We start from the raw sequence: 25,306 nt of genomic DNA on the forward strand, positions 1-25,306 counted from the left end.
AGCCCAAGAAAATGAAATACTGCTCTATTTTCTGTAAGTTTTGAACAACCACTTCAAAGGGTTTCTTCTTTCTCCCCATATCCAAGGCTGAATACCTGGACTTCTCTCCAGATCATGTAAAATGCTAAAAAACAAGTAGTTCCAGAAAAGAAAACTGATAGAAGTAGTAAAACAAGATTTTTAAGAAGAATCAGAAAAAACAGTTAATGAACACACAACCTGGTAGGAATAGGATAGGGGGAAGATGTTTTAAAGAAGCATTCATGTCAAAAATGAGGCCTGAATAGTTCAACACTGACATCAGTTACGAGCTGAATATGAAATGGATTAACACTAACATGCAAGACAGAAGGAAAAACGCCTGAAAGTCAAATAGTGACTTACCCATGTATTTGTTACTATCTTACACATTTTTACAGTACTTGGCATAATAAGACCATTCCCAAAAAAAGCTATGACCTCTTTCCCCTGTTCTGGCAGAGTAGTGATCTCAGCATAAATTAAAACTAGGGAAACCATTTTGCTTCTCTGAACTTGTGCCAGGATGACAAAACTAGTGGGGGACTTGGGGGGGGGGATAAAAAGTACTGCCTTTCAACACATTTTATGAACAGGGTTTTTTGTGTGCCCTCAAAGCCTCTCAGCCCTCATGGGGGAGGGATGCCACAAGGCCCACTGACCTGGATTAGCCTGTTGAAGTTCAATAGCATGATCCTCCACACTTCTTGGCAAGATAAGATTGTATTACAGCACTTCTAAAACATAGATATACACTAATGCCTAGATACTATTTTCATAATGTAAGACTGTAAGTCATTCTACTCAGTAGAAATAGTTCAGGGTATTGACCTGGAACAAAGACTTTAAATGACTCTTCAGTTCTTTCTGTAAAATAACTCCAAGCTCACATCTCCAAATTATACCTTACTTGTAAAGGAATATGAAACATAAATGAAAACATAGTAAGTTTTTAATTCTTACTTGATCAGCAACAATATATGTAAGACACAACTAACAACTCTCCTTTTCAAAAGTGCCTTTATGCTTTTGACTGGTAAATGTTCAAAGGTTCATTTTATCTTTATGAAGGATGGCAGAAGACACGCTTAAAACAGTTTTCCTTATTTTATGAAACACTTATACAAAGTATCAAAACTGAAGTGATTCTCTGTATTTTTTTCAAAATTAATTACCAAGCCACAAAAACTAGGATGGCTCAAAAGGCAGCTGTTAGCTGTATTTCTGATAAATGCAAAACAAAAAGCTACCTACAATCATGAACAAAAGCCACCTGTAACACTTCTATAAATAAACTGCAAGTATGTTTGTAGTATTGTTTAAGGATTTGCATGTCACAGCTAGGTGATACAAACTTCAAGCACAAATGGTAACAGAGACCAAGGAATACAAATTTATTGGATAAAGTCTTCATAAGTTATTTCTAGAATAAGTATCTATATGTGCACCAATAAACCATACTATATAGTAGCACTAAAAGTAAATACAAGAGTGTAAGTTATTTCTTTGTGAAAACTCTAAATACACATACATCCTTTTTTTCCTAAACAACTGGTTTTTTTTTTTTTCAATTTTTAAGAAATAATTGGAGGGTAAGCTTAAAGGCCAGGTCTTGCCCCAGACACCTTAGTCAGTTGGGAGAAATTTGGTAAGATACTTGGCGTTTAGATTACCATTTTGTAAAATAGTTTTATTTTACTCTTCAGCAACAAACACTAAATAAAAATATAAACCAAAAATAATGTGACCTTCAGCTTACATCTCTTCAACACATTCAATTCTCATTCCCCCTTCCACTGTAGTGGCAATTCTTTTCATTGCTCCTACACTGCAAAATTCTGTCCACTACTAGAATGACAGCAAGTCCATCTGTCCTCCTGTACTTAAGAAAAGGGAGCAAGCTGGCTGGCACAGAGCAGAGAACAGCAGACTGGCAGCTGACCTGTGGCTCAACAGAAACAAATAGCTTCCCTAGCAAATGGGGTTACACAGGTGCAGATTCTGGTGCTGAAGAGACAACACTTTTCCCAGGGTTCTTCAAGTGCTTCTGGGTGAGAGGAAAGGAAAAATGGCACAACAGATGTCTCTGAAGTTCACACATGCCAACATTTGAATCAGGCAATATCATACACCAAAACTGCAAAACAAACCACTGAAGTGAAGCTTCTTCTGATCTGCTATTTTTAATCATGGACAATTTTAGACAATGAACTGATGCTCTGCAGTAATAAGTAGCCATGAACTTCAACTGGCTTCAGTATCAAAATCAGTTATGTTATAGAGCCATACATGAAGATGTGAACACACAAACCATTTTTCCACTGCCATCATAGGTGAGATCATGGTCAGCAAAGGTCAGGACAGACAGTTAATTGAATTAACCATTTCAACCTTCCTTCCATGATTCACTCAAACTTATCTACCAGACCATGAAATCAAAAAGAAAAATCACGTATAAAACCTTTATTGCCTGCAGAAAATCCAGGCTTCAGAAAATAAGCGATTTCTTTTTAGTGTCTGCAACTGAAAAGAAATATTCTGAAGACACTGTAAGATTTCACTGTATAACTGCATTTGTTCCAAGTCACTTTATCATTCCTTCAAGCAGCATGAAAGATACAAATTGACTCTTCAAGCCATGAGTCTAATTAAATCTGAAAGTAATTATAGTAAATGTTTAACTTGAATCACAGTTAACCACTTACCCACCTTATTCCACTAACATAACAGATGCATGTCAGCAAGTACATTTGCTCCAATTACTTGTGATGGTACAAAAGTAGCGATCAATATAGAATACATAATACTTCAGTGAGAATGACCAAAATAGCTGTAATACCTGGTTGTTTGCCCCACACCCAACTCTCAACAATCGATTTGGCCCTGTAAGTGGGCAGCGGCGTCTCTTCTTCATCTTTCTTTTCTTTGTCATTTTGCTCTTCTTTCTTTGATGCAGATTGGCATTCAGTGCTATCATCTAAAGAAAAAAAGGGGGGGAGGAGGAAAAAGACCAGTTAAGCTAGTTCCCCCTTGAATTCCGTTCCAGATTAGAAATGTAAAGCTGAAATGCCCAGCCCACAAGTTTACAGCAATGTTGTCTGTCATTAAGAGTACAGGGTGGGGGGAAGTAGTATTTTACCACGTTAACTGTCACAGGTGTTATGTCTCATGTTACATTTCATAAGACAGTGACCTTAGAATCCAGAAATCACTGCTGTAACCTCCTAGGGAGGATGAACATTTAATATCAATACCATCACATAAGACTTGCAAAGGATTTGCAACACACAGTATCGCAAAGGATGCACTTTAAATAGATTTTGCTCCCAACTATCCACATTTCCGCAGTATTTATGTTTTCAAATTCCATTTCCAACACAGAAAAAAAAGATAGAAATTGCCTTAATTTCAAAATCACGGAGAGCTATATATTGGCATTTACACTAAATTTATGCAGCAGTATTTCAACATCTGTAATGTATCTAGCATCTTAGTAATTACCAGCAAGTAATGAAAATAATACCACCACTTTCTGCCCAAGCAACAAAACGGCGTTTGCAATCCTTTTGTGATTACTTTCATAAAGACAGAACACAGACATTAGTCACTTATCTCTATAATCGAAGTCTGCATGGAAGTCCCCATTTTCTAAACACAGTAGAACTAGACAGCTGGAATTCTCTCCTTATTCATATTGGGGATATGGATTTCCATAGCCATACGTCCAGTCAGTTCAATGCACAAGATTGCCTTACAATTAAAGGCCACACTGGCAACTGCTTTCCTCACCCTGACCTTCTTTTCTAAAAATATCCCCCCAAATTTCTCAAGTCCAGCACTTGCAACTTACCCATGAAGAGTTTAGTTCTAGCCATTTTCACCAGGCTCTTAAAAACGACTGATCCTCCATTCCTATCTGCCAATCTAGTCTCCATAGACTCCCTCTGCAAATCTCCCAGCCACAACAATCCAGACAAGCATTAGAATTTTATCTTTTTTCCTATCTCACCCCCCACCCCCAAAACATATGCATTTGTACCAGTGTATTTCAGAAGACACCAATAAGCAAGAGGTTTACAGCTGTAGCCAGACACAGCACATCTGATTGCAGCCTGCCTCAGACTCACCATGACCCCACTTGGAGATCAAAAGACTCTCATTAACTCAGAACATACAAAATACACCTATCACAATGTACAAAAACATTCAACTATTCTTTCCATCTGGCCTGAAAAAAAGTGAATACCTAATTTGGTTGTTACTGGATCTGTGATTGCCTCTGTTAAAAACTTGTTAGATTGTAGACAACAGCACCTCCCAAAATAAACCCTTTTTAAGGTGCCTTAATTATACAAGTTTTAAATTAAAGTCAATGTTTCCTAACCTATAACACACACTACTGCTCAGGCTGAAGGAGAATAGGAAAAAAAGAAGATGAGACATAACTGCAGTATGCATGCTGCAGCTGAGATTGAGGGCTAAGCAAGGGATAGCAAAATCACTTGAGAACAGGAAAAAGAAGTTTGGATATCCTACTTGTAAGTGGTGATCATAGAGAGTATAACCGTTTCTCTCAAACACCAAGGAATAGCCAATAGTACAGCAGTCATCAGCATAACACATGTCCAAGATGTGACTGAATCTAGCTGTTTCTATTCCAAGGCACAAGCAAATAATATTAAAGGCACAGATTCCATTATAGAGTTGCATCAGCGACTAAGGACCCTGTTTAGCCCCAGTAGTTCAGAATATTCCCATAGTAACACCATAATCTCACTGTTTCTCCACTCACCCACACATCCAGAGACACACTCCGCAGGGTCTGGGATTTTAGTTAGTGGGTAGAAGGGTGTTGTGCCAAGACACTACGTTTCACAGGCAGCTGTAAGAGAACTTGTCACACTTTTTAACAGATCCTTGCAAAGGATGACAACAAAGGGCTACAAACTTAGTCATTTTGCCCAACTCCTCACTACAAATAGAGAAGGTACCAATCCAGGTGGGAACTTAAGCTTTGTATTGTATAAAAACGACCTTGACACACAAATCCACAAGGAGGATTTTTTTTTCATTGACTGTATGAACAGAAAAGGGGAGCAATGAGAGAAGTACAAAGGAGCTGAGCTAAAAATCACATTAAAACCCATGTCAAATTGTTCCAAAAGACTTTTCACTATACTTGCAAAAAAACCACTTGCCCCATAAGGGACAAATTTGGTATCAGTCTAGATTGAAAGAAGCAACACAGACATCATAATTGTAGAAGCTCAGTTATGCTTAATGAGAGGGATTTTTAAAAAGGGAGCCCCAAGAATTTTTCAGAAAGAGAGGCAAGGAGGAAGAAACCTTGAGTGAAGCCAGCACATGCCAAAATAACAATTAAGACAGTTTTCTAAAAATGCATGCAAAAACACGTTGCAGTGTGACAACCTGTTTTAACTTAATTTTTCTCAGACTGAAGCATGAATATTGTGGTGGGGGAAAACAACTGTGTAACATTTCCCTGAAAGAACTTTCTCTTAACTATGTTTTGGTTTACAACCTTAAGCCTCCGAGCTGAGGTAGGTATGCTTAGCCAGTCAAGACTGAGCAACTGAAGTAACCATCCTCAATTAGAGGTTAGCTCCCAAACCGAAGCACAGTAGCTCACCATGTGTGCTTGATCTTGCAGAGCAATAGTCTAATCCAGTATAAACGGAAGATAAAAAGGAAGCAACTAAAGGTGGAACTTACATTTCATAGTCAACGAAGAAAATAACTGACACTGCAGTCACCTCTAGCACCTGTTACAGTATGATCTTGTGCTGCTGTTAAACGCCAATGAACTGATATAGTTAGGAATCCCTCAGTAGAAAGAAAAAGCCTGCAACCATTTCCGAACAGATGCTGCCATTCACAAGGCAAAAAGTTACACAGTGTGCTTTAGGCAAAGGCTGTATTTTACAAATACTCTAAAATAGTATTTGGCAGTCTCAGATCCAGGAAGTATTTCAACTGCAATACAAAATAATACTTTGTTTTCTGTAGAAGACCTTTTCTTTTATATATATACACATATACAAACTTCAACTGATAGTTATTTGTGAAGGAAGGATGCACGCCTAACCATTTGCAAATCATGTTTACAGAGCCTTCCAGGTACAGAAGTCCAGATGACAGAAGATTCTGATCTCCTAACCCTAATCAGAAATAAAGTTTCTGTTCTTCCCTGGTATGCTATTTTTTTAAAATGCATCCTTGAAATTATTTGTTGAATATGCAATAAAGCGTTTTATACTTATGAAGTCAAACTGTCCAACAGGGTGACTACAGACTTCCCTCTGTCCTGCAAAGAGTACAATAATCCACAGCTCAGTACTGAACACTTGAGCCACTAAGTACAGCCAACATAGCTGGATTGGGGGAAGCAGAAAAGAGGGAGAGAAAAGAGGCACTTCGCACTTTCAACAAGCTCGTTCTTACATGAGAAAGGAGGCTCAAAGCATGTGCCAGCCTATATGCCTGCTTGCTACTACAGTTTGATACTTATACGGTCTGAACGGTAGTTGCCATAACCAATTCCCACATACTGTTACTCTTATCATAAAGATTTGGTTTCTGCCAGCCTCTCTGGAATCACTTGTGGCATTTGGACTTTATTACCTATCTGCAGGTGCAACACTAAATGAGGTTTGTGGATTCGACGGCACTAGGCTGACAAAGGTCCAACTTACAGGAAAGGGGGATCAGAAGAGAAGAGGAAGCCCACAGTGTTTACGAAAGGCAGGACTGAGGGACAAAGCTGACAATTTTATATGTTTGCTCTGGAACTTAAAATAGCTAACTGAAACAGAAATTCCCACCTATACAGAAGTTTAAGGAATCAAAAATAAAAAAACAACCCACAAAAGAGACCTGCATAGCTGACTGATATGTCTTAAAAATTTAGAGTAATGGTTCTCCAACTTAAAAATTCAGTAATAACAATGTTATTTAATACGTTTTATTATTTTCAGTACATAGTTTCCAGTATATAAGATACTAATCTCATCCAAATTTCCTGAGGGCAGCCTAATTATCTTTTAAGTACATGCCATGCTGGAAGTGCACCTGTATTTGGACATCACTACTGTCACAGCTGTGTCCTCAGTTGATACTTGGAAACATGCAAACACATTCTGCTGAATGCATTTATCAAACATGCTTTTCTGAAAATGCCATGAAGAAAAAACAAAGAGGTTATTCCCAACTAAATGTTCTTGTTAACAGGGGAAAAAAATACACTATTTGCATATTCTTCCTAGAGAGAAAAGGAATGCTTTTCGCTATCAATAGCATATTCTTCCAGTCTACTGCCACTGCTGATATCCCCTGAAAGAATGAAGTGCCTCTTCTGAGCAGCCCAGTCAGCATCAAAAGAGAGCTATAGCACCAGTGAAGAAAAGGAGTTACAATGGATGGGCATAAATCAAAACTTCGTAAAACAGATTGAATAAAAAGCTCTACTTAGAGCAACCTTTCTTATTTATCTTCAAATTAGACAATTTAGCAGCGAAATCTCAATATTGAGATTAAAATACATTGCTTTTATATTAAAAGTACTGGGTTTTACATAAATCTCATATGCACTTTTCCCTCTCCTCTTCAATTACATTTGTAGATCATTTATGCAAAAAAGTAACTACCAACTAAACAGACTGAAATACTCTAGATTTTAATTTCATGAAACTTAATTTGAACTGCAAGTTCAGAGGTGCAAAGTGACCGTCAATTTTTCTGGTTCCATGATTTACTACTGCCTAACAAAATCAAATATACAATCTGATCGATACTGACCAAAAATAGCCTTGATTAGCTTTTTCTTCTCAAAGCTCAAGTCTAGTAAGCAAGACGGTTGTATTTTACCAATCACGTAGGCCAGCACAATGGCATTTATGAAGGCTAACTTCACTGAAAGAGAATTCATACATTAATTCTAAGAGTTAAGAGCCTGAAAAAGCTGTATTTAAATTTCTAAACTACAGTAACTTTTCAAGAAATACATGTTTTAGAAGTACCTATGTAGAAGAACACAGACACTCCAGTTGTGGAAAGGAACAGATGTGATCTGTGCTATATAATACCTACAGTTAACCCCTCCAGAAGGAAAGGCGAGGGGAAGGTGGTGTTTTAATTTTTATCTTTGGTACTCACTATCCAACTCTATTTTAATTAGCAATAAATTAATTTAAATTTTCTCCAAGTCAAGTCTGTTTTGCCCATGACAGTAACTGGTAAGTGATCTCCCTGGCTTTATCTCAACCCAAGAGCTTTTCCATTTTATTTTCTCCCTCTGTCCTATTGAGGAGGGGCAGTAAGCAAGAAGCTAGGTGGGCAGCTGCCTAAGGTCAACCCACCACAATACAGTACTGGCAACAAGTGGCAGTCTTGCTTTAACCAAAAAAAAAACCAAAACCCAAAAAGAAACCCCAAAACACCAGACCCCACACATATAAGAAAGCTTTTGAAAGCCTCATCACAGCTTGGACCACTGATATTTTAAGTATAAATAAATGCCTTATTTCTACAGTAAACTGTCAGAATTTTTGTATTTTTAAGTAACAGTATCCTACAGCCTTTAATACTTTATACCTTTTTGATCCTTCGAAGTCATGTATACATACATACATCCAGCACTTAAAAAAACCTTCACATCATTATTCAGAATAGTGTTCCAAGTGTAGATGAACATGTGAAGTCACGGATGACTGACTTGCTTAGCACTTCTGGTTTTGTTTTTTTTTTTACTTTGTACTGCTCTCTACATTTTGGATCAGAACTGACAACTTGCATTTTCCTAGTTGATATTTCAATTATTCCCCTGAGAACAAAAACCAATTACACTATGACATCATTCTATAAACTTTCTCAGAATCACTGAAAGCACTACAGCACCATAACTAACAAAAATCCCAATTCTCTGTGGCTACTTAGCTATAAAGATAATGGAAGAACAGTCTTCTGTCAAAGACCAGCACAGGTACAACTCTAAAAACAGTGTGTAAGTATGTGGCACAAAAAGAGAAAACTGCATCAACTTAATTTGTAAAGCAGGTATTTACTTAATATATTGTCTTTATCATTATAGGTGTTTGTTATCTTTTTGCTATATGAGAGCAGAGCGTGTTGAATCATTAGACCATGACCGTCACAACAACTCTATCATGAGTGTCAGTGAATGGGAAAGCATTTCCCACAGTTCATTTGGAGGATAACCCTTCCCTTTACTGCATCAAGTTTATGACACCTTTTAGCAATATACATGAAGCTAGCCAATCCTAAGGAAAAAAATATTACACTACTTCCACTTATTTCATGAGCAGCTGTCGCAGTAGCCTTTCTGATAACATCAGTTGTATTTTTGTCCAGTGTCAACAATAATATTCAAAAGGGCCAGCAGCAGAAGAACAAAAAAAGTTTTCTAACTCTGAAACAATCAGGAGCATAATTCTAGTCCTTACAACAGCACGCAGCCACTCACAACCACAAAGCTTATACTCTTGATAAAAATAACATATAACTCACTCTCCTCTCATGAACTATTTATTATAGCTTCTTTCCTCTAGAAATAACTTCCTCTAGTCAAAAAGACTTCTCCCTCCCCGCCATTTTTTAAAGGTGACAGATCATAGGTACAACAAAAGAAAAAATTCTCTCCATAAGGAATTGAGCATTACTGGTTTGAAATATCACGCCTATCCAACAGTACAGTTCAGGAAGTAACAGAAGCTGAAATAATAGCTCACTGCTACCAAAGGCAGTATTTCCACCCTTCTCCTAGACAGAGCCTCATTTATTTGGGGGTCACATAAATTACTGACAAAACTTATCTGACCATTTGGTGAGCCCATTTCAGCCAGGTTAGGAAACATAAACCTTTTCCTTTTTTGACCAGTTTAATCTTCTGTTCAATAAGGAGTCAAAAAAGCGCCACAATCAGAAGAAGGAAAAAAGGCAAGAGCAGAATCACTGCATTTTGGCTAGCCCATCACGAAATAAAATCCACCTCCACCAAAGTAATCTCTCTAAAGAGATGCATTACTCTGCCATTTGCAGGATTTGCAGTGTTTAAATTGCTCTCAAGTACTGTAGAAGACAAAAGAAAAAAAGAAAAAACAACATTACATTCTCAGTCAGATTGTGGACAGTTTTTTAGCTGACCTTTTAGTTACTTTATGAAGATTGTAAACAAAATTATAAATAGCAGTATCAGCTTTACCCCGTTCCTCATTCCTCAGTCCACTTACTTTAAACAAAGGCTTCAGCTGTAAGCAGACCAAGCATACCAAACAAAAGGACACTGCCAAGCCTCTCTCATAATAAAATGCCTAGTTATGAAGTTTAATTTCAAAAGGCTGGAACAGATTTAAGCCTTCATCTGAAGGCTTAGACGTTACCTTTCTGCACGCTTTTAAGAAATCAGTTTCAATTTTATTCAAAACATGAACACCTGCAATTTGTATAGACAGATAACAATAAACCAAAGTTCTGTAACAGTATGAAATTTGAATTCCATTTTCATCATCACAATGAAAGAAAAAATGAATAAAGAAAAAAGATAATTTAAAAAAACATACCTTTTCTTGGAGGTACTTCACCACTTTGTGTTAACTCTGTTCCAGGATATACAATCTCCCCATCTTTTACCATTTCATTCCACAAGCCACATAGTCCATCTCGCGTAAAAGCAAGCTATTACAAATAATACATGACACATAGTTACACACAATTTTCTCTCAAGCCAACTCAAGCTAACATTTAAATACATCAGATTTTATATTTTGTCCCAAAAGAAAGGAAACACATGTATCACCTCACTAGAATATTCATTGTGTGTATATGCTAGGGATTTCAATGATCTTCAGGATCTCCGATTCTCTAGCTATGTTATTTTCAGACTAAAAGCACAAAGCAGTAACTTTTAGATAGGCTCAAATACAGCAAGATGAACTTTCTTTCGGTGAAAAATTCTCATCAAAAGCACAAATTTGGTCACCTCAGAACTATCCACGCATTCAAGATGACATCATGCAGTAATTGGAGAGGGGGGGGATGAGGTGGGGTGTCCTTCTTCCCTGAAGGAAAAGCTATCCAAACAAAGACAAGCTGCATAAAGTCACAAAACGGGGAAGCTTGAAGAAAGTCAATACAGTGCCCTCTCCAAACGAGGAACTGAAGAGCTGTGCACTCAACCAGAACACATGACATCAAGGCACAGATTCATAAATGTATTTAACCAGTTCAAACTGATCCTGCTGTGCAAAGCATCTTTCACAGACCTCCCTCTTCCTTCCAGCTGCTACAATGCCTCCTCTCACATGCAGGCTAATGCATGTGCATGATCATCTGCTGAACCAGATTATGGAACCAATCAAGACTAAAACCAGCTGTGCCTGGGAGAAGAGCAAGGGGCCACCTCAGCCCAGGTCAGTTCCCAATATGCTATGTGAGCAATAGGACAAATACAATAGAACAAATGGCAGGACTGTGCTAGCTGGAAGCGCTCAAGAAAGCACCAGCTGTAACACACGTCTCCTAGTGATTTATCAATTTGGATCTCCCTTGAAGAATCCTAATGACCAGGATAACTTGTCTTCTACTAATACTGATCTCTGCTTTATAAAATGCTGCAAAAGTGGTGTCAACATCCCAAGCAAATTCCATAATAACCAGGCTACAATTTGCAACTGTATAGCATAAGGGAGGAGGGGAGTACATTAAATTGAAAAACAGAGAATACCTTTAGCATACTGAAGTGGTGCAGTGGAGAGATTTAAAAAAAAAACCTGCTGAAGGCTTATGCAGAAGCATCTTTGTGTTATGTAACTAGTATTCAAATCCAAAGCGTTTTAACTGAAGAGTAATACAAAGATACTACTTACACAACCGCTGTAAAATATTTACTATTATACAAAGAAGTCCACTTATATTTTATTTTTATCTATTTCCTAAAGATATTTTAATGATTAAAGATTACAGGTTTTAGAAGTCACAACCACCAGCAGGGAAGTCATTTGCTGATCTAGCTAATATCAGTGAACATGAAGAATTAAAGACAAGTTGCATGTTTTGACACTACTGTAACACGCTAAATTAACATAGTAGTTTCTTGACTCACACAGCGTGAGCTAGACATTATTCAACTTATTTGCAATTCATCAGTCGTGCAGCACCAGAATTACACTGTGCTTTACTGAAAGGTACAGTCCTGGCTTTTCAAAGCTAGACAGCACATAGAGCTTTTGCAAAGATGCTGTGTTTTGCTAAAAGCTGTACTTTTTGGCTTAATTTTTTAAAAATTGGAACAGTCTGAAGTAAAGTTGCATTTCAACAATGCAAAAAATCAACCATTCACCATTGACTGTGCTTGCATTGTTCTCAGTCTACAAATATTTCAAAAATAAATGGCATTCACCTTCTCTTTCATCAGATGTGGTCATATACTTTAGTGGGGCACTTGAGGAATTTATTTTTCACACTTTTTTTCTTGCAAAAACTGCTAAACACAACTGTTTCACTATTTTTGGCTCATATGTGATAGAAGATTATTTTTTTTAAACATTCAGCTATTGAATGCTAACCTATGCTAAAAAACAAGCTTGAAAAATAGTGAGTGAGGCAACCCTCCAGATGGGTTGCATAATAAATTATGGTTTTCACAAAGTTAAGATTTTTGTCTGATAAACTGCCTTTTCATACATTTCACATTTTCACATCACCTTGGTATGGAAAATGACTCTCACAGCCTTTAAGCTTACAATCTAAAGGCCTACAGGCTTTGAATTCAAGGTTCTTCATAATGCAGCATTGTTTTATTTCAGAAAACTTACTACTTTTGTAAGCATTGCTGTAAAACAGAATCCAGAATTGTTTTCTCTGTTTTAACTTCTAACCCTTTCACATGGCACAAAGTTCACCCAAGTCTTTCAAGCAACTAAAAAATGAAAAAGTAAACAAAATTCGTTCTGCCTTGGGTTTGGCGTTCAAATTCTTATCAAAGTCACTTTCTTGGCATGTTGCATAAAGATAGAGCAACTACCAAGATTACAGGTCAGAGAAGAGTTCCCCCTCCTTCTCCAAGTATCTCATGTGGAAGGTTACACCATAAGCAGCCTTCAGATAAACAACTTTGCTTTTATTCAGGTTAACATTTTGCCAATGGTATATAAGTTGGGGGAGTGGGAAAAGGAGACATGTTTGAAAGTAAAGGAACGTGGACTTTTTTGTAGCAATAATCAAAGCAACCAACTGAAAGGATAATTAAGAAACAGTACTTACAACCAATTCATCTGTCATAACTGAGGGCAACTCAATTCCAACAAGTTCACTATTAATCTACTCAGTGTTCAGCAGATCTATTAAACAGTGAATTGCCACTATGACAGTCAAAAGTGAAAGAAAAGTCTGAGTTTTTAAGTAATAAATTATTCAAGCAATTTTATCTTCATGATCCCAAAATTTTATAACCATAATAGAAGCTCCACAACACTCTTAAGAAAATTATTTCACTTAATCAACAGAAAGGGGGAAGAGTGGCTGATAATGCCAGAGGGTCGTGCTGCCATGCAGAGGGATCCCGACAGGCTGGAGAAATGGGCTGACAGGAACCTCATGAAGTTCAACAAGGAGAAGTGCAAAGTCCTGCACTTGGGGAGAAACAACCCCATGCACCAATGTATGCTGGGGGTAATGCAGCTCGAAAGCAGCTTGGCAGAAAAGAACCAGGGGGTCCTGGTGGACACCAAGTTGAACGTGAACCACCAATGTGCCCTTGCCACAAAGAAGGTTAATGGGTGTCCTGGGCTGCATTAGGAGGAGTGTTGCCAGCACAGGTGATCCTTCCCCTCTACTCAGCACTGGTGAGGCCACACTGGGAATACTGGGTCCAGTTCTGGGTTCCCCAGTACAAGAGACATGGGACATACTGGAGAGAGTCGAACAAAGGGCCACAAAGCTGATAAAGGGACTGGAACATCTCTCCTATGAGGAAAGGCTGAGAGAGCTGGGACTGTTTAGCCTCAAGAAGGCTTGGGGGGGAACTCATTAATGTATATAAATATCTGAAGGGAAGGTGTAAAGAAGATGGAGCCAGGCTTTGCTCAGTGGTGCCCAGTGGCAGGACCAGAGGCAATGGACACAAACTGAAACACAGGAGGTTCCCTCTGACCATCAGGAAATGCTTTTTCACTGTGAGGGTGACCAAGCACTGGCACAGGTTGCACAGGGAGGCTGTGGAGTCTCCATCCTTGGAGATATTAAAAAGCCATTTGGACATGGTCCTGGGCAACTGGCTGTAGGTGGCCCTACTTGAGCAGGGGGTTGGACCAGATGACCTCCAGAGGTCCCTTCCATCCTCAACCATTTGTGATCCTGTGAAACTAGCAGCTGAAGATAACAGTAAGTCAACTGTATGGTAGAAAAGTCAAATACCTAATTTGACTACACAATCCCGCTTTTCTTTCTTTCTATAGTGTTTTGAGACTATCTTAGGCAGCACAAGCACATACTACTTTCGTCTTCTGCTCCGACCGATACTTCTTGCATTCAGTCATTTGCAAGGAGTCTATCAACACATCCAAGTGCTGAGACAGAAGAACTAGAACTTTGTTCAGAACAAATTTGAAAAACATCTCTCTTTGGTTTCTATTTTCCAAAAAATATGACTCGTTCAATAATACTGTTCTTCTTGCACTCAATTCTTTAAAGACAGTTCACAAGGCAATCGATGGTGCAGTGCAATAGAAGAAAAACATGTTTAGTGTCTTAAATTGTTTCTGACATACTGGGGTTGCAAGAGTACATACCTGTATTTTGTTAAGTCTAACACTCTCTCACTAGACTGCTTGATTTATGTGGACATCTTTCCCTTTAATAATTTAGTAACTTTATTTGTGAATCTTTAAAGGGATGAGCTTGACAAACTCAGTAAGTTAACAAATTAAGTATGCACTGAAATTTTGCAACTGGCAACAGTGCCAGAGATGTACACTCTCTAAAAACCCTACAAGGACCCCAAGTCCCTGCTTGCCCCACCACCTTCACGCTGCCTTCCCAAGACGGAGACAATAGCAGCTCCATGCTCCACCACTACTATCCATTGCCTTACAACCTTGGCCCGTGTTCTTAATCCTCCTACTCATTCCACCAAATCAAGTGCCCAAAATCTCCCTTGTTCTTCCCATGACATCTCCTGACCTCCTCTTGGATAAAAACCACAGCCACATATCCTCCTCTCCTATGCACCTCACCTTCACAAACCCCAAGCCACTTCCACCATTTGTCACACATTCTCATCCCCAGACCATGTCTTGATCTCTGCACTTTGAAGGCATGTATCTCACTAAATTCGTACTTCCTACATAGACCTTACTCAGCCCTTCTCACTTATCCCAAGCCAAAAAAGCAAGGGCCTAAACAGACTTCAAAGTGAACTTCTACTGTACTGTAAACTGGGCAGCCCCCACTCTAATCTTTTGCTAATCTTATCCCTGCAGTTAAACTGTAATTTATTCTGTCTGGTACAACATTTAATTAAGTCAAAGGGACATCTAGTTTGGTTGCTGGCATATGCTGCTGCCATTCTCCAGTAGGACTGGCAGTGAAATTCTCATCCATCCCCATCAACTCTAGAGAATAAGGCACTGGTGTTAACATTTCTTACATTTCAAGAAAATTAAATCTTGCAACCATAACTGGATAAGCTTCTGAGAAATCTCAAAGCACCACTACAATTTTTTTTTAAATAAGTTTTAATAAGGACTTGGGGGTGTTGGTTAATGAGAAGCTCAATGTGAGCCAGCAGTGCATGCTTGCAGCCCAGAAAGCCAGCTGTATCCTGGGCTGCATCAGAAGAAGCATGACCAGCAGGTCGAGGGAGGCGATTCTCCACCTCTACTCCGCTCTCGTGAGACCCCACCTGGAGTACTGCATCCAGCTCTGGGGTCCCCAGCACAAGAAAGACATGGACCTGTTGGAGCAGGTCCAGAGGAGGGCCACAAAGATGATCAGAGGGCTGGAGCACCTCTCCTGTGAAGACAGGCTGAGAGAGTTGGGGTTGTTCAGCCTGGAGGAGAGAAGGCTCCAGGGAGACCTTATAGCAGGCTTCCAGTACCTGAAGGGGACCTGCAAGAAAGCTGGAGAGGGACTTTTTACAAGGGCATGTAGTGACAGGACGAGGGGTAATGCCTTTAAACTGAAAGAGGGTAGGTTTAGGTTAGATATAAGGAAGAAACTCTTCACCATGAGGGTGGTGAGGCAGTGGAACAGGTTGCCCAGAGAAGTTGTTGATGCCCCATCCCTGGAAGTGTTCAAGGCCAGGCTGGATGGGGCTTTTAGTAACCTGGTCTAGTGGAAGGTGTCCCTGCCCATGGCAGGGGGGTTGGAACTAGATCTTTAAGGTCCCTTCCAACCCAAACCATTTTATGATTCTATGATTTTAAGAATAATCAGCAGCTGTGCTTTTGCTCTAAAGTCAACAGTTTAAGTCAGACAAAGCTTACTCCATGTGATACAACAGATCACGTTCTTGATGTGGTTTCATAAACTTTCCTGTAGAAAGCATAGAAGCCTCCACAAAAGTTAACTCAAGCTCAAGAAAAATGAAGCCAGGAAAAGAAAATGACACAAAAGGACAAGGATTGATTCAGGTAGCATTCCTGATTACATAACTGCACTGGAAATTCAGGAAAGTGACTTCATAATCACAAAAAGTCAATATGGATTTAAAATATAAGCTACTTAAATAATCTTCACCTCAGCATTACCAGCAGGGTGGAGGGGGGAGAGACTCTGTTCTTCTGTTCATTTACTTCTGCATTAGCCGTTACCTGTATTTTAAAGACTACATTAAAACACAATTTTCTTTAGAAAGTTTTTTTCAAAAAGTTTTTCAGCCCAGTAATGGTGAAGAAAATCACAGAACAGTAAGTCCTTTCCCACACCTCTCTGTTGGTTTTGCTTTTTTGAATCCATTCAATTTGTGTTTCCTTTTTCATTGTCATCTTCCTCAGTATTTTGTCCTAGCTTCCTTCCTTCCCTGCTGAAGCATGTCCTGAAACCACAGCTGCTTATCACACCTATGCAAAGCACAGTGGAACATCATTAGATCTAAACATACAGTTCTAAAGCTCTGACAGCAAAGACAGAAAAGTTCAGCAGCCCCACATAACTTCAACAGATTTGCGGTTAAACTAGAAATGCCCCCATAATAAGTCTTCCCCCATAATAAGTCTTCCATTTGTTGCAAAAGTTTATTAACAGTTAATGGTCATATGCAAAGAAAAACTATGCAATTCCCTCAAACTTAGAAGATAAATTCTCTAACCTTCTCCATTTGCAGAACAGTAGTTCTGTTTGAGCCCGAATATTTGCATAAACATTAAATTTAATTTCTCTAACCTATCACTCCACATATAGTCCTCACCCCTCCCTCTGGAAATCACTTATTTCGGAGAAATTTTTTTGATCAGAAAACCAAAACTAGGAAGAAAATTAACAGGAAATCAACAAAATAGAGAAAGCAACTTTCACTAACTTCTTGTTTTTAATAATCAAGACATCATTTATTTACATTACCTTCTCACAAGCAAAGACACTGATCTAGATGCCAGAAGAGTAGGATTTTCATGAAAATCAAAATGCCAAATTTAACTTGGAAGGGAAGGTAAAAAAGATTTCAGACCAATGCAACTCTTACAGGTGGCTGTTTCATTTTTAAAAGCTCACTCTCATCTCTGTGGCAAAAGAAGATGACAGAAATAGCCTGCCAGCTATGAACTCAATGAGAACTGATGAAAATGCATCCTATTTCTCTTGTAGACAGCTCTTGCACCTTGACTGTTGCCTAAAGCTTTTTTCCACACTACAGGAAAACGAAGTTTTTCACCTCTAACCCTTGCTATTAAGCACAATAGTTCTCCACAGGATCCAGAATAAGCAGACTAATAAACACCATTCAAACAGACACATGCATCCCATTAGCTGACAGCAATTACAGTTTTTTGTTATTCAGCCATCACTAATTAAAGTTCTCTGCATAAAGTTCTAAATCAGTAGTACAGTACATCTATTTAATCGGAATTATTTTAAGCACAGTTTAATTCAGCAAACTGGGTGTTTAGGTTTAAGTAAACAATTTTAATCCTCCCTTCCATTTGTGTATTTTTTATACTTTCCTTTTACAAAAAAAAGATGTCTTCCATAGAAACAGCCAATAAAACACAATCTCCCATTACACACAGATTTTGCTATAAATATGATGGTTTCTACTAGTAATAGACATAAATAGGTAGATTTTTTAAACATATTTATTCAAGTCTAAAAAAAAAATTGGACATTTAAGTGATATGCTAACCTTTCTAGCAACTACACTAAACATGACCCATGAAAAAGTGACCTGTACTAAAATCCACCTGTTTTATATAGGATTCTTTTATTAATGGTGATGTTCTAGCTATACTCCCCAAATTTTGCAGCAGCAAAGAACTTCATTTAAAAACAAAAAAAGTTAGTTTTAAAGACTAATCAATCTCTGTATGTCTCCTAAGGTAGGAACTCCCTGGTATAATTCTATTTCTCCAAGGACTTTCACCAACCCACCCCTTGACTGCTGTACAGTGAAAAGTTAAAAATCTAGCTGCCAAGTGAAGAGTTTCAGGGTCTGATTCCAAACAATAATTTGTAATCAGCTTGATTAAGTCACATAAATTAGTGTGCCTTTCTTCAAACCTCTCCCAGGTACTATGCTCAATTCCTGTTGACAGTCTCTTAAACACAATAAGGCCCTTCTATAGTCAGCCAGTAAAAACATACACAGTAGGAAATCAGCGTATTCGGTACACATAGAACTTAATGGATTAAGAGAAAGGATTTATACCTATAAAGAAATTTCACATGCAGCTAAGTCACGCTAGTCAACCAGTAGCTAAAATAGTCAATCATGCAACAGAAAAATTCCCCAGAGCCCAAAACCCCTTTACTTGACAGAAGACATCTGCCATTTAATACATTAAAAAGGAGCAATTCAAGATTCACATGCACTGTTTTTAAAATACTGAACACTTACATCCAGACAGTGTTCTGTGATGAGGACCTATGTAATACCAAAAACAGTTAACCTAATAAGAAAATTATATTACACTCAGGAGGCCTGGCTAGTCATCAGATTCCAGAGAAGGGATGTTTGCATCCAGCAGATCACAAATGATTACTGTTCTCTTATTTCATTAATCTCATTATTTTGACTACAGCATGATTGGAAGAAAACAAAGGGAGTACCCTGGCAATTAGCAGTCTATCTTGCTATTACTCATAAAGAACTCTTATTTATAAGAGAGCTTATTCACAAAAATGTTACAAATTAACATTTTTATTATTAAAAGGGATTATTACAGCACATTAACTACACAACAGTCTCATAAAAGACAAATATTTCACTGCATGTATACACACTCAGCGGAAAATAATCCTTAAAGTTTGGATGGCCCTCTTGTCAAAAGTTTACATAAACAGAAAAAAGGTATGTAGGAAAAAAGGTACTAGTAATAAGAGGAAAAATCTGACAAATCACATGAACAGTCACATTTTTCACCCCCTATAATACAGAAGAAAAATAGGCAATGCATAGTCAGCAGCTGTTACAAACAAAGATTGCCACTTTTTCAGCTAGAATTTTCTTCTATTCTACAATCATTGAAGCAACATATTTGTAATCTAGAAGCCAGCTTCCAGGGAACACAAAAATATTGCTGTATTTCTTAATATGCTTATCTTCAAATTGTCTTACCACATTAGCCAAATCATCTAACTTTGGATCAAAACTTTTACTCTCGTAAGAATAAAAGATGAAAATAGAACTAATCTAGCCAAATCAAGAGCAAGCCCTATCATATTATAGCATTTACATACAGCTTTAGAGGTTACATTATTTAGTAAGTCTTGTATCTGTCACTTCTCATTCTGATTTAGCTTGTTTGAGGTAAAATATTGGAGAAAGGCTCCTTTTGAATCACAATTGCATGGGAAAAACCCTTGCCTAACCACAAGAACAGCTGAACTCAGTCATTCAGACTATCAGCATTTAATTTCGGGTAAAGTAACTCACGATACAATTTTTAAAATCTGTTATAATTATTATTAATATTAATCTGTAGCAAAGGAATAACATTGGCTGGCCCATCCCAACAAGAATTTCAGAGTTTTGAGCAGGAATTTGGAAAGGTTATTCAAAGTAAGGTACCTATATGCAACATATAGGGGAAGGAAGAAAACAGACAAGACAAGAACTTACTCTAGTTACCCATTTCATCTGAAACGAACGTAACTGACGCAAACCACTCTACTTCTCTATATTTTCCACTTAATTTTCAAACCTGAATTGGGAAAACATGATAGTATCCTCATCCCTGTATTATGCAACTTCGATAAACGAACAGATCATCTTCTAAGACAAAAACGAACTTCCACCAAAGACCAGTTTCATTTCAACCACACATTTTGAAGGGAGTTAATTTTTTTTTGTCAAACAAGACAAATTTTAAAAAAAGCCTATACCTATTATACAAACAACTACAGTAACAGCTAATCTGTATTCTTCAGAATATAAATTAAGATTTCCATCACCTTTCGCTTCAGTTCTCTTGTGCATTAAAGCTGCTAGCTCATATGCAGGCAAGAAGTTTAGCAACAGCCTAAATGAAGAATTTATAGTTCTGGCAGCAATGCTACATACTCAGCTATGTGCGTTGACACTCTGCAAAGATAACTTACCTATGTAGTCCAGCTTGTTTCTAAGCAGAAGGGACTGGACTGACAATACAAATGTATTTGCAGCTCAGAATAAGGTAGTGTTTCTTCAAGATCAGTTTTAAATCAGCACACTGGAAAAAACCTACACATCTATCTCAAGAGCGATGCTGCAGTCTTCTGTTTGTCAGCTATTTAGACTAAAAGCATCCTTGATCTGCATCTGAAAGGTCACCATGCAATACAATTATCTAGCTCCTTACCTGTAAGTCCGTCTTCAACCATTTGGAGTCAAACCTAGCTTGAGCAGCCAGACAAAAAGATTCAGAAGACATGGTTCCTTATCCAGCCTTCTCTCCAGGCTGGCTGAGCAGCCCAACCTGCCACAGAATGAGGAAAAATAACAATCTAGCACATGAAATAACACAAGGTTATTTTTGTTCAGACTAGGATGGCTTCCACTTGATCTTTAAAAATTTACCGTAAGGACCTCCCTCGTTCACATCCCCTGAAATGGCACAGTGAGAGAGAGGAACACGCATTAAGAACACTATTTGAACCCAAAAAAACCCCACTTCCCTTCCCTACAGCATTCGTGGAAGGAAGCCTCCCTTCTGCTGCACTGAAATACATTAGCGGCCTAACGCTACCCCTCAGACCCTTAAGTGGTGCATGAAATAAATAATTGATCGCAGATTACGCAAGCCGCGGGCCAACATAAAGCGATTATCAGGGTCACCCCCACCCCCTCTTCCCCGCCGCCCCCGGCGGCAGCCGAGGCCCGGAGGCTCCCCCTCACCGCACCATCCCCTCTCCCAGGAACATCCCCCCCGCCCTCACAGCCCGCTGACACCGCCTGTTACGGTCACCAGCCGCGGCTCTGACCCACCTCGGCCAGCCCGGGGGCCGCCGGGACCTCGGACGGCTGACGGGGCCCCGGCGGGAGGGGCGGGCGAAGGCCCCGCCCGGGCAGGGGTCGCTGCGCACGGCGCGGGGGCTGCGCCGCCCCGCCCCGCCCGCGGGGCTGAGGAGAGGAGGCCCCTTTCCCCGCGCCGCCAGGCCGAGGCCGAGGGCGCTCGCGCCCACCACTCCTCCCCCCGCCACTGCGGCCAGCTCCACAGTGCGGGGGCGGCGCTCCCGCCCTCTGTCTCCCGTCTCCCCCCTCCCCACCGAGCCAGATGGAGGCGTCGGGGCGCGCGCCAAGCGCCCTCACACTCACCGGCCGGCCGTGGCGGCGGCGGCAGCAGCTCCTCGCCCCTTGCCTTGCCTCGCTCTACCGCCGCCCGCTCGGCCCCGGGTAATCCTCCACCCTCCTTCCCTCGCCCGCCCGCCCCGCCCCGCCCCTCCGGCAGCAGAGCCGCTCACCGGTCCCTCCCTCCCTCGGTACTGGAGACAGGGGAAACTCGGCCAATGCGCGGCTCCGCCCCCAGTGCGCCAGCAAAGCTCTCGGCCAATCAGGAGAGGAGGGGGAGGCGGGACATCCTGTCCCGGAACGGGACGCAGCGGAGAGAGGAGCGGCGCAGGGAGGCTGGGCCGGGCCTGAGGGGCGGGCGGGCGGCCGTCTCCGACCGCCTCACCGATGCGGCTGATAATAACAAAAAACAAAGTCTGCTTTTAGTTAGGATGCAGAGATTAAAAAAAAGAGGGTTTGGGGTTTTTTTTTAAAGACAGTTTAGGGACCATCTGCAAACTATACTGTTCATTTCTAAAAAGAGCTTTTAAATACTGCAGAGCAGAAAGGTCAATAATGAGCAGTTCAGAGGCAAGCAAAATGGCAGAAACAGCCTGAAAGAGTCGAGGCTGGCAATGGGAAAATGATGCCACTATGCATAAGGGAAGAAGGATGCTGGGGAAGAAAGCAGGAACTTGCTGACGGCAGGCAATGAGGGGAGTCCGGAGGCAAATGTAGCTAGCCACTCGCCCAAGTGAGAAACTGCACTGAAGCCAATAATCGTCCTTCAGCATAAGTTTGTTGAGGATGATGAAATACATCACTAGTATGAAATTAAAATTAAGCAAAAGTAAAGTTTCTCACAATACTTAGACTACAGTTCCCTCGCAGCTAAGGAATTAGTAAAGTAGGAGCAAGGCTTGGCAGATGGGACATGAATCACAGAATCACTAAGGTTGGAAATGACCTGTAAGATCATCAAGTCCAACCATCAACTAACACCACCGTGCCCATTAAGCCATGTCCCACAATGCCTCGTCTACACTTTCCTTGAACACCTCCAGTGAGGGTGACTCCACCACTTCCCTGGGCAGCCTGTTCCAGTGTTTCACCACTCCCTCAGTAAAGAAGTTTTTCCTAACATCCAGCCTGAACTTCCGTTGGTGTAACTTGAGGCTGATTCCTCTTGTCCTGTCACTAGTCACTTGGGAGAAGAGACCAACACCCACCTCTCTACAACCTCCTTTCAGGTAATTGTAGAGAGCGATGAGGTCTCCCCTCAGCCTCCTCTTCTCCAGACTGAACAACCCCAGTTCCCTCAGCCGCTCCTCATAAGACTTGTGCTCCAGACCCCTCACCAGCTTCGTCGCCCTTCTCTGGACACGCTCCAGCACCTCAATGTCCTTCTTGTAGTGAGGGGCCCAAAACTGAACACAGGATTCGAGGTGCGGCCTCACCAGCGCCGAGTACAGGGGCACGATCACCTCCCTACTCCTGCTGGCCACACTATTTCTGATACAGGCCAGGATGGCATTGGCCTTCTTGGCCACCTGGGCACACTGCTGGCTCATCTCCAGCCGTCTGTCAATCAACACCCCCAGGTCCTTTTCTGCAGGGGAGCGTTCCAGCCACTCATCCCCAAGCCTGTAGCGTTGCATGGGGTTGTTGTGACCCAAGTGCAGGACCGAGCACTTGGCCTTGTTGAACCTCATACATGGTTGGCTTTGGCCAACATGAAGCCACAGACTGAATGTCAATGAAGTTCTAACAGAACTGAGACCATTGGCTGGCAGTTAGCCAAAGGGAGACAACATTTAATTATTATTATTTAAGAAGCATTGTAATAAAACACAGTGAATTTGCTTTTCTTGGGTTCATTTTCAAAGTAACAAGTGCAACCACGGCCTAACTGTTTAGCCTATCACTTACCACAGACCTCTCTTGGATCAAGATACAGTAGTCACTTTCAGTAAAATACGGTGCAAAATTTCTGAAGTGCCTGAAAATTCATATAAAAGGGTAAAATACCCAATTTCCTCAAGTTAATCCATGAAACTTTAAAATACAAGCCTTCAAAAGCAAAAGTAGTTTCCCTTGAAAAATCTGCCCAAAGGCCTACATGTCAAAAGCTTTAAGTTTAACATGAGGGGACTGGAAGTTTTGTCATGTTGTGTCTATTCTGTCTAGTCCATGGCTGAGCAAGAGCTAGCACACCAGGATGGGAAATATTTTAGTCTCTTCTTACCTAATAAATTGGAATTATAAGAAAATCACACGGGAACAGGTTGCCCAGAGAAGTTGTGGACGCCCCCTCCCTGGAATTGTTTACGGCCAGGTTGGATGGGTCTTTGAGCAACCTGGTCTAGTGAAAGGTATCCCTGCCTATGGCAGGGGTGTTGGAACTAGATGATCTTTAAGGGTCCCTCCCAACCCAAACCGTTCCATGATTCCATGAAAATAGTTACATTTTCATATTCTGAGTAGGAATAAAAACCGCTTTGCAATGTCTGGAGCCCAAACCAGAAGGAATTAGTAAAACTTGGTTGAAACCACAGTGCTCACTGATTGTGCCTACTGCTTGCTTAAGTGATTTGCAAGTCAGATCTAAATAAGATACTTCGCATGTGCAATGTTCACTGCTGTTTTTTGTTTGGCTCTCCAAGAAGAATATCTTTAGACAATCTGCATTTATTTCAGAGAGTTTTCTTACTTTTATTAAATAACAAATGGCAATAACCTTTTGCTGGCACTCTTGATGTGAGTAATTGGAAAAGTGCATAACTAGCTAACTTGCTAGGCTTGAATCACTGGCACAGTTAGCAGGTATGCACTTGCTTCAACAAAAATCAAAACACATTTGGGTGCAGTTACCATGGAAATTCAAAGCTAAAGATACTTCTGAAGAATTTATGGATTATTTTGTATCTCCAGATTTAGATCTCACTTCTGATGAATAATTTTTGTTTGCATATGAAATGCACTGTAGTAGCATGGTGCAATCTCAAATGGCATTCTCATTTATAAAAATAGGTATCCACCAAATTTTCCAGAAAGAAAAGTATGTCTGGTAGAACAACATGAATAAGTACTTTGATAATACTATTAAAAATAATTTTATTTTTACAAATAATAAGAAAATTGAAAGACGCTGGAACCTGAAGTTTGTCTCTATACACAGTATTTGCAGTAATAAGTCCATCAATAACTGTTATTCTGATGTTATTTAAATAACAATGGCGTGTTGTTTCACTTCAGACTGACTAAGGTAATAAAGGTGATGTATGGGTCTGACAGACTTCAGAAGGCAAGTTCAAGCCAAACAGTTGAAGTGTTACCACTCCAAACCTTGTGCTCCAC

At 40.0% G+C, this 25,306-nt stretch overlaps 1 protein-coding gene across 1 annotated transcript in view; it reads right to left on the reverse strand.

The window, feature by feature from the left end:
• The window catches only part of HERC2 (HECT and RLD domain containing E3 ubiquitin protein ligase 2), a 114,229-nt gene extending 92,222 nt beyond the window's left edge, over positions 1-22,007 (reverse strand). The window contains exons 1-4 of the mRNA XM_059822904.1: positions 21,998-22,007; positions 21,042-21,158; positions 10,614-10,728; positions 2,858-2,995 (exon numbers count right to left, since the gene is read on the reverse strand). Coding sequence (XP_059678887.1) covers positions 2,858-2,995; positions 10,614-10,728; positions 21,042-21,113 — 325 coding nt within the window. The 5' untranslated portion in view covers positions 21,114-21,158; positions 21,998-22,007. The remainder of the gene's footprint in view (positions 1-2,857; positions 2,996-10,613; positions 10,729-21,041; positions 21,159-21,997) is intronic.
• Positions 22,008-25,306: the final 3,299 nt, after the last annotated feature.

The sequence above is a fragment of the Gavia stellata genome, chromosome 1, assembly GCF_030936135.1.
Source record: "Gavia stellata isolate bGavSte3 chromosome 1, bGavSte3.hap2, whole genome shotgun sequence".
Classification (NCBI taxonomy): domain Eukaryota; kingdom Metazoa; phylum Chordata; class Aves; order Gaviiformes; family Gaviidae; genus Gavia; species Gavia stellata.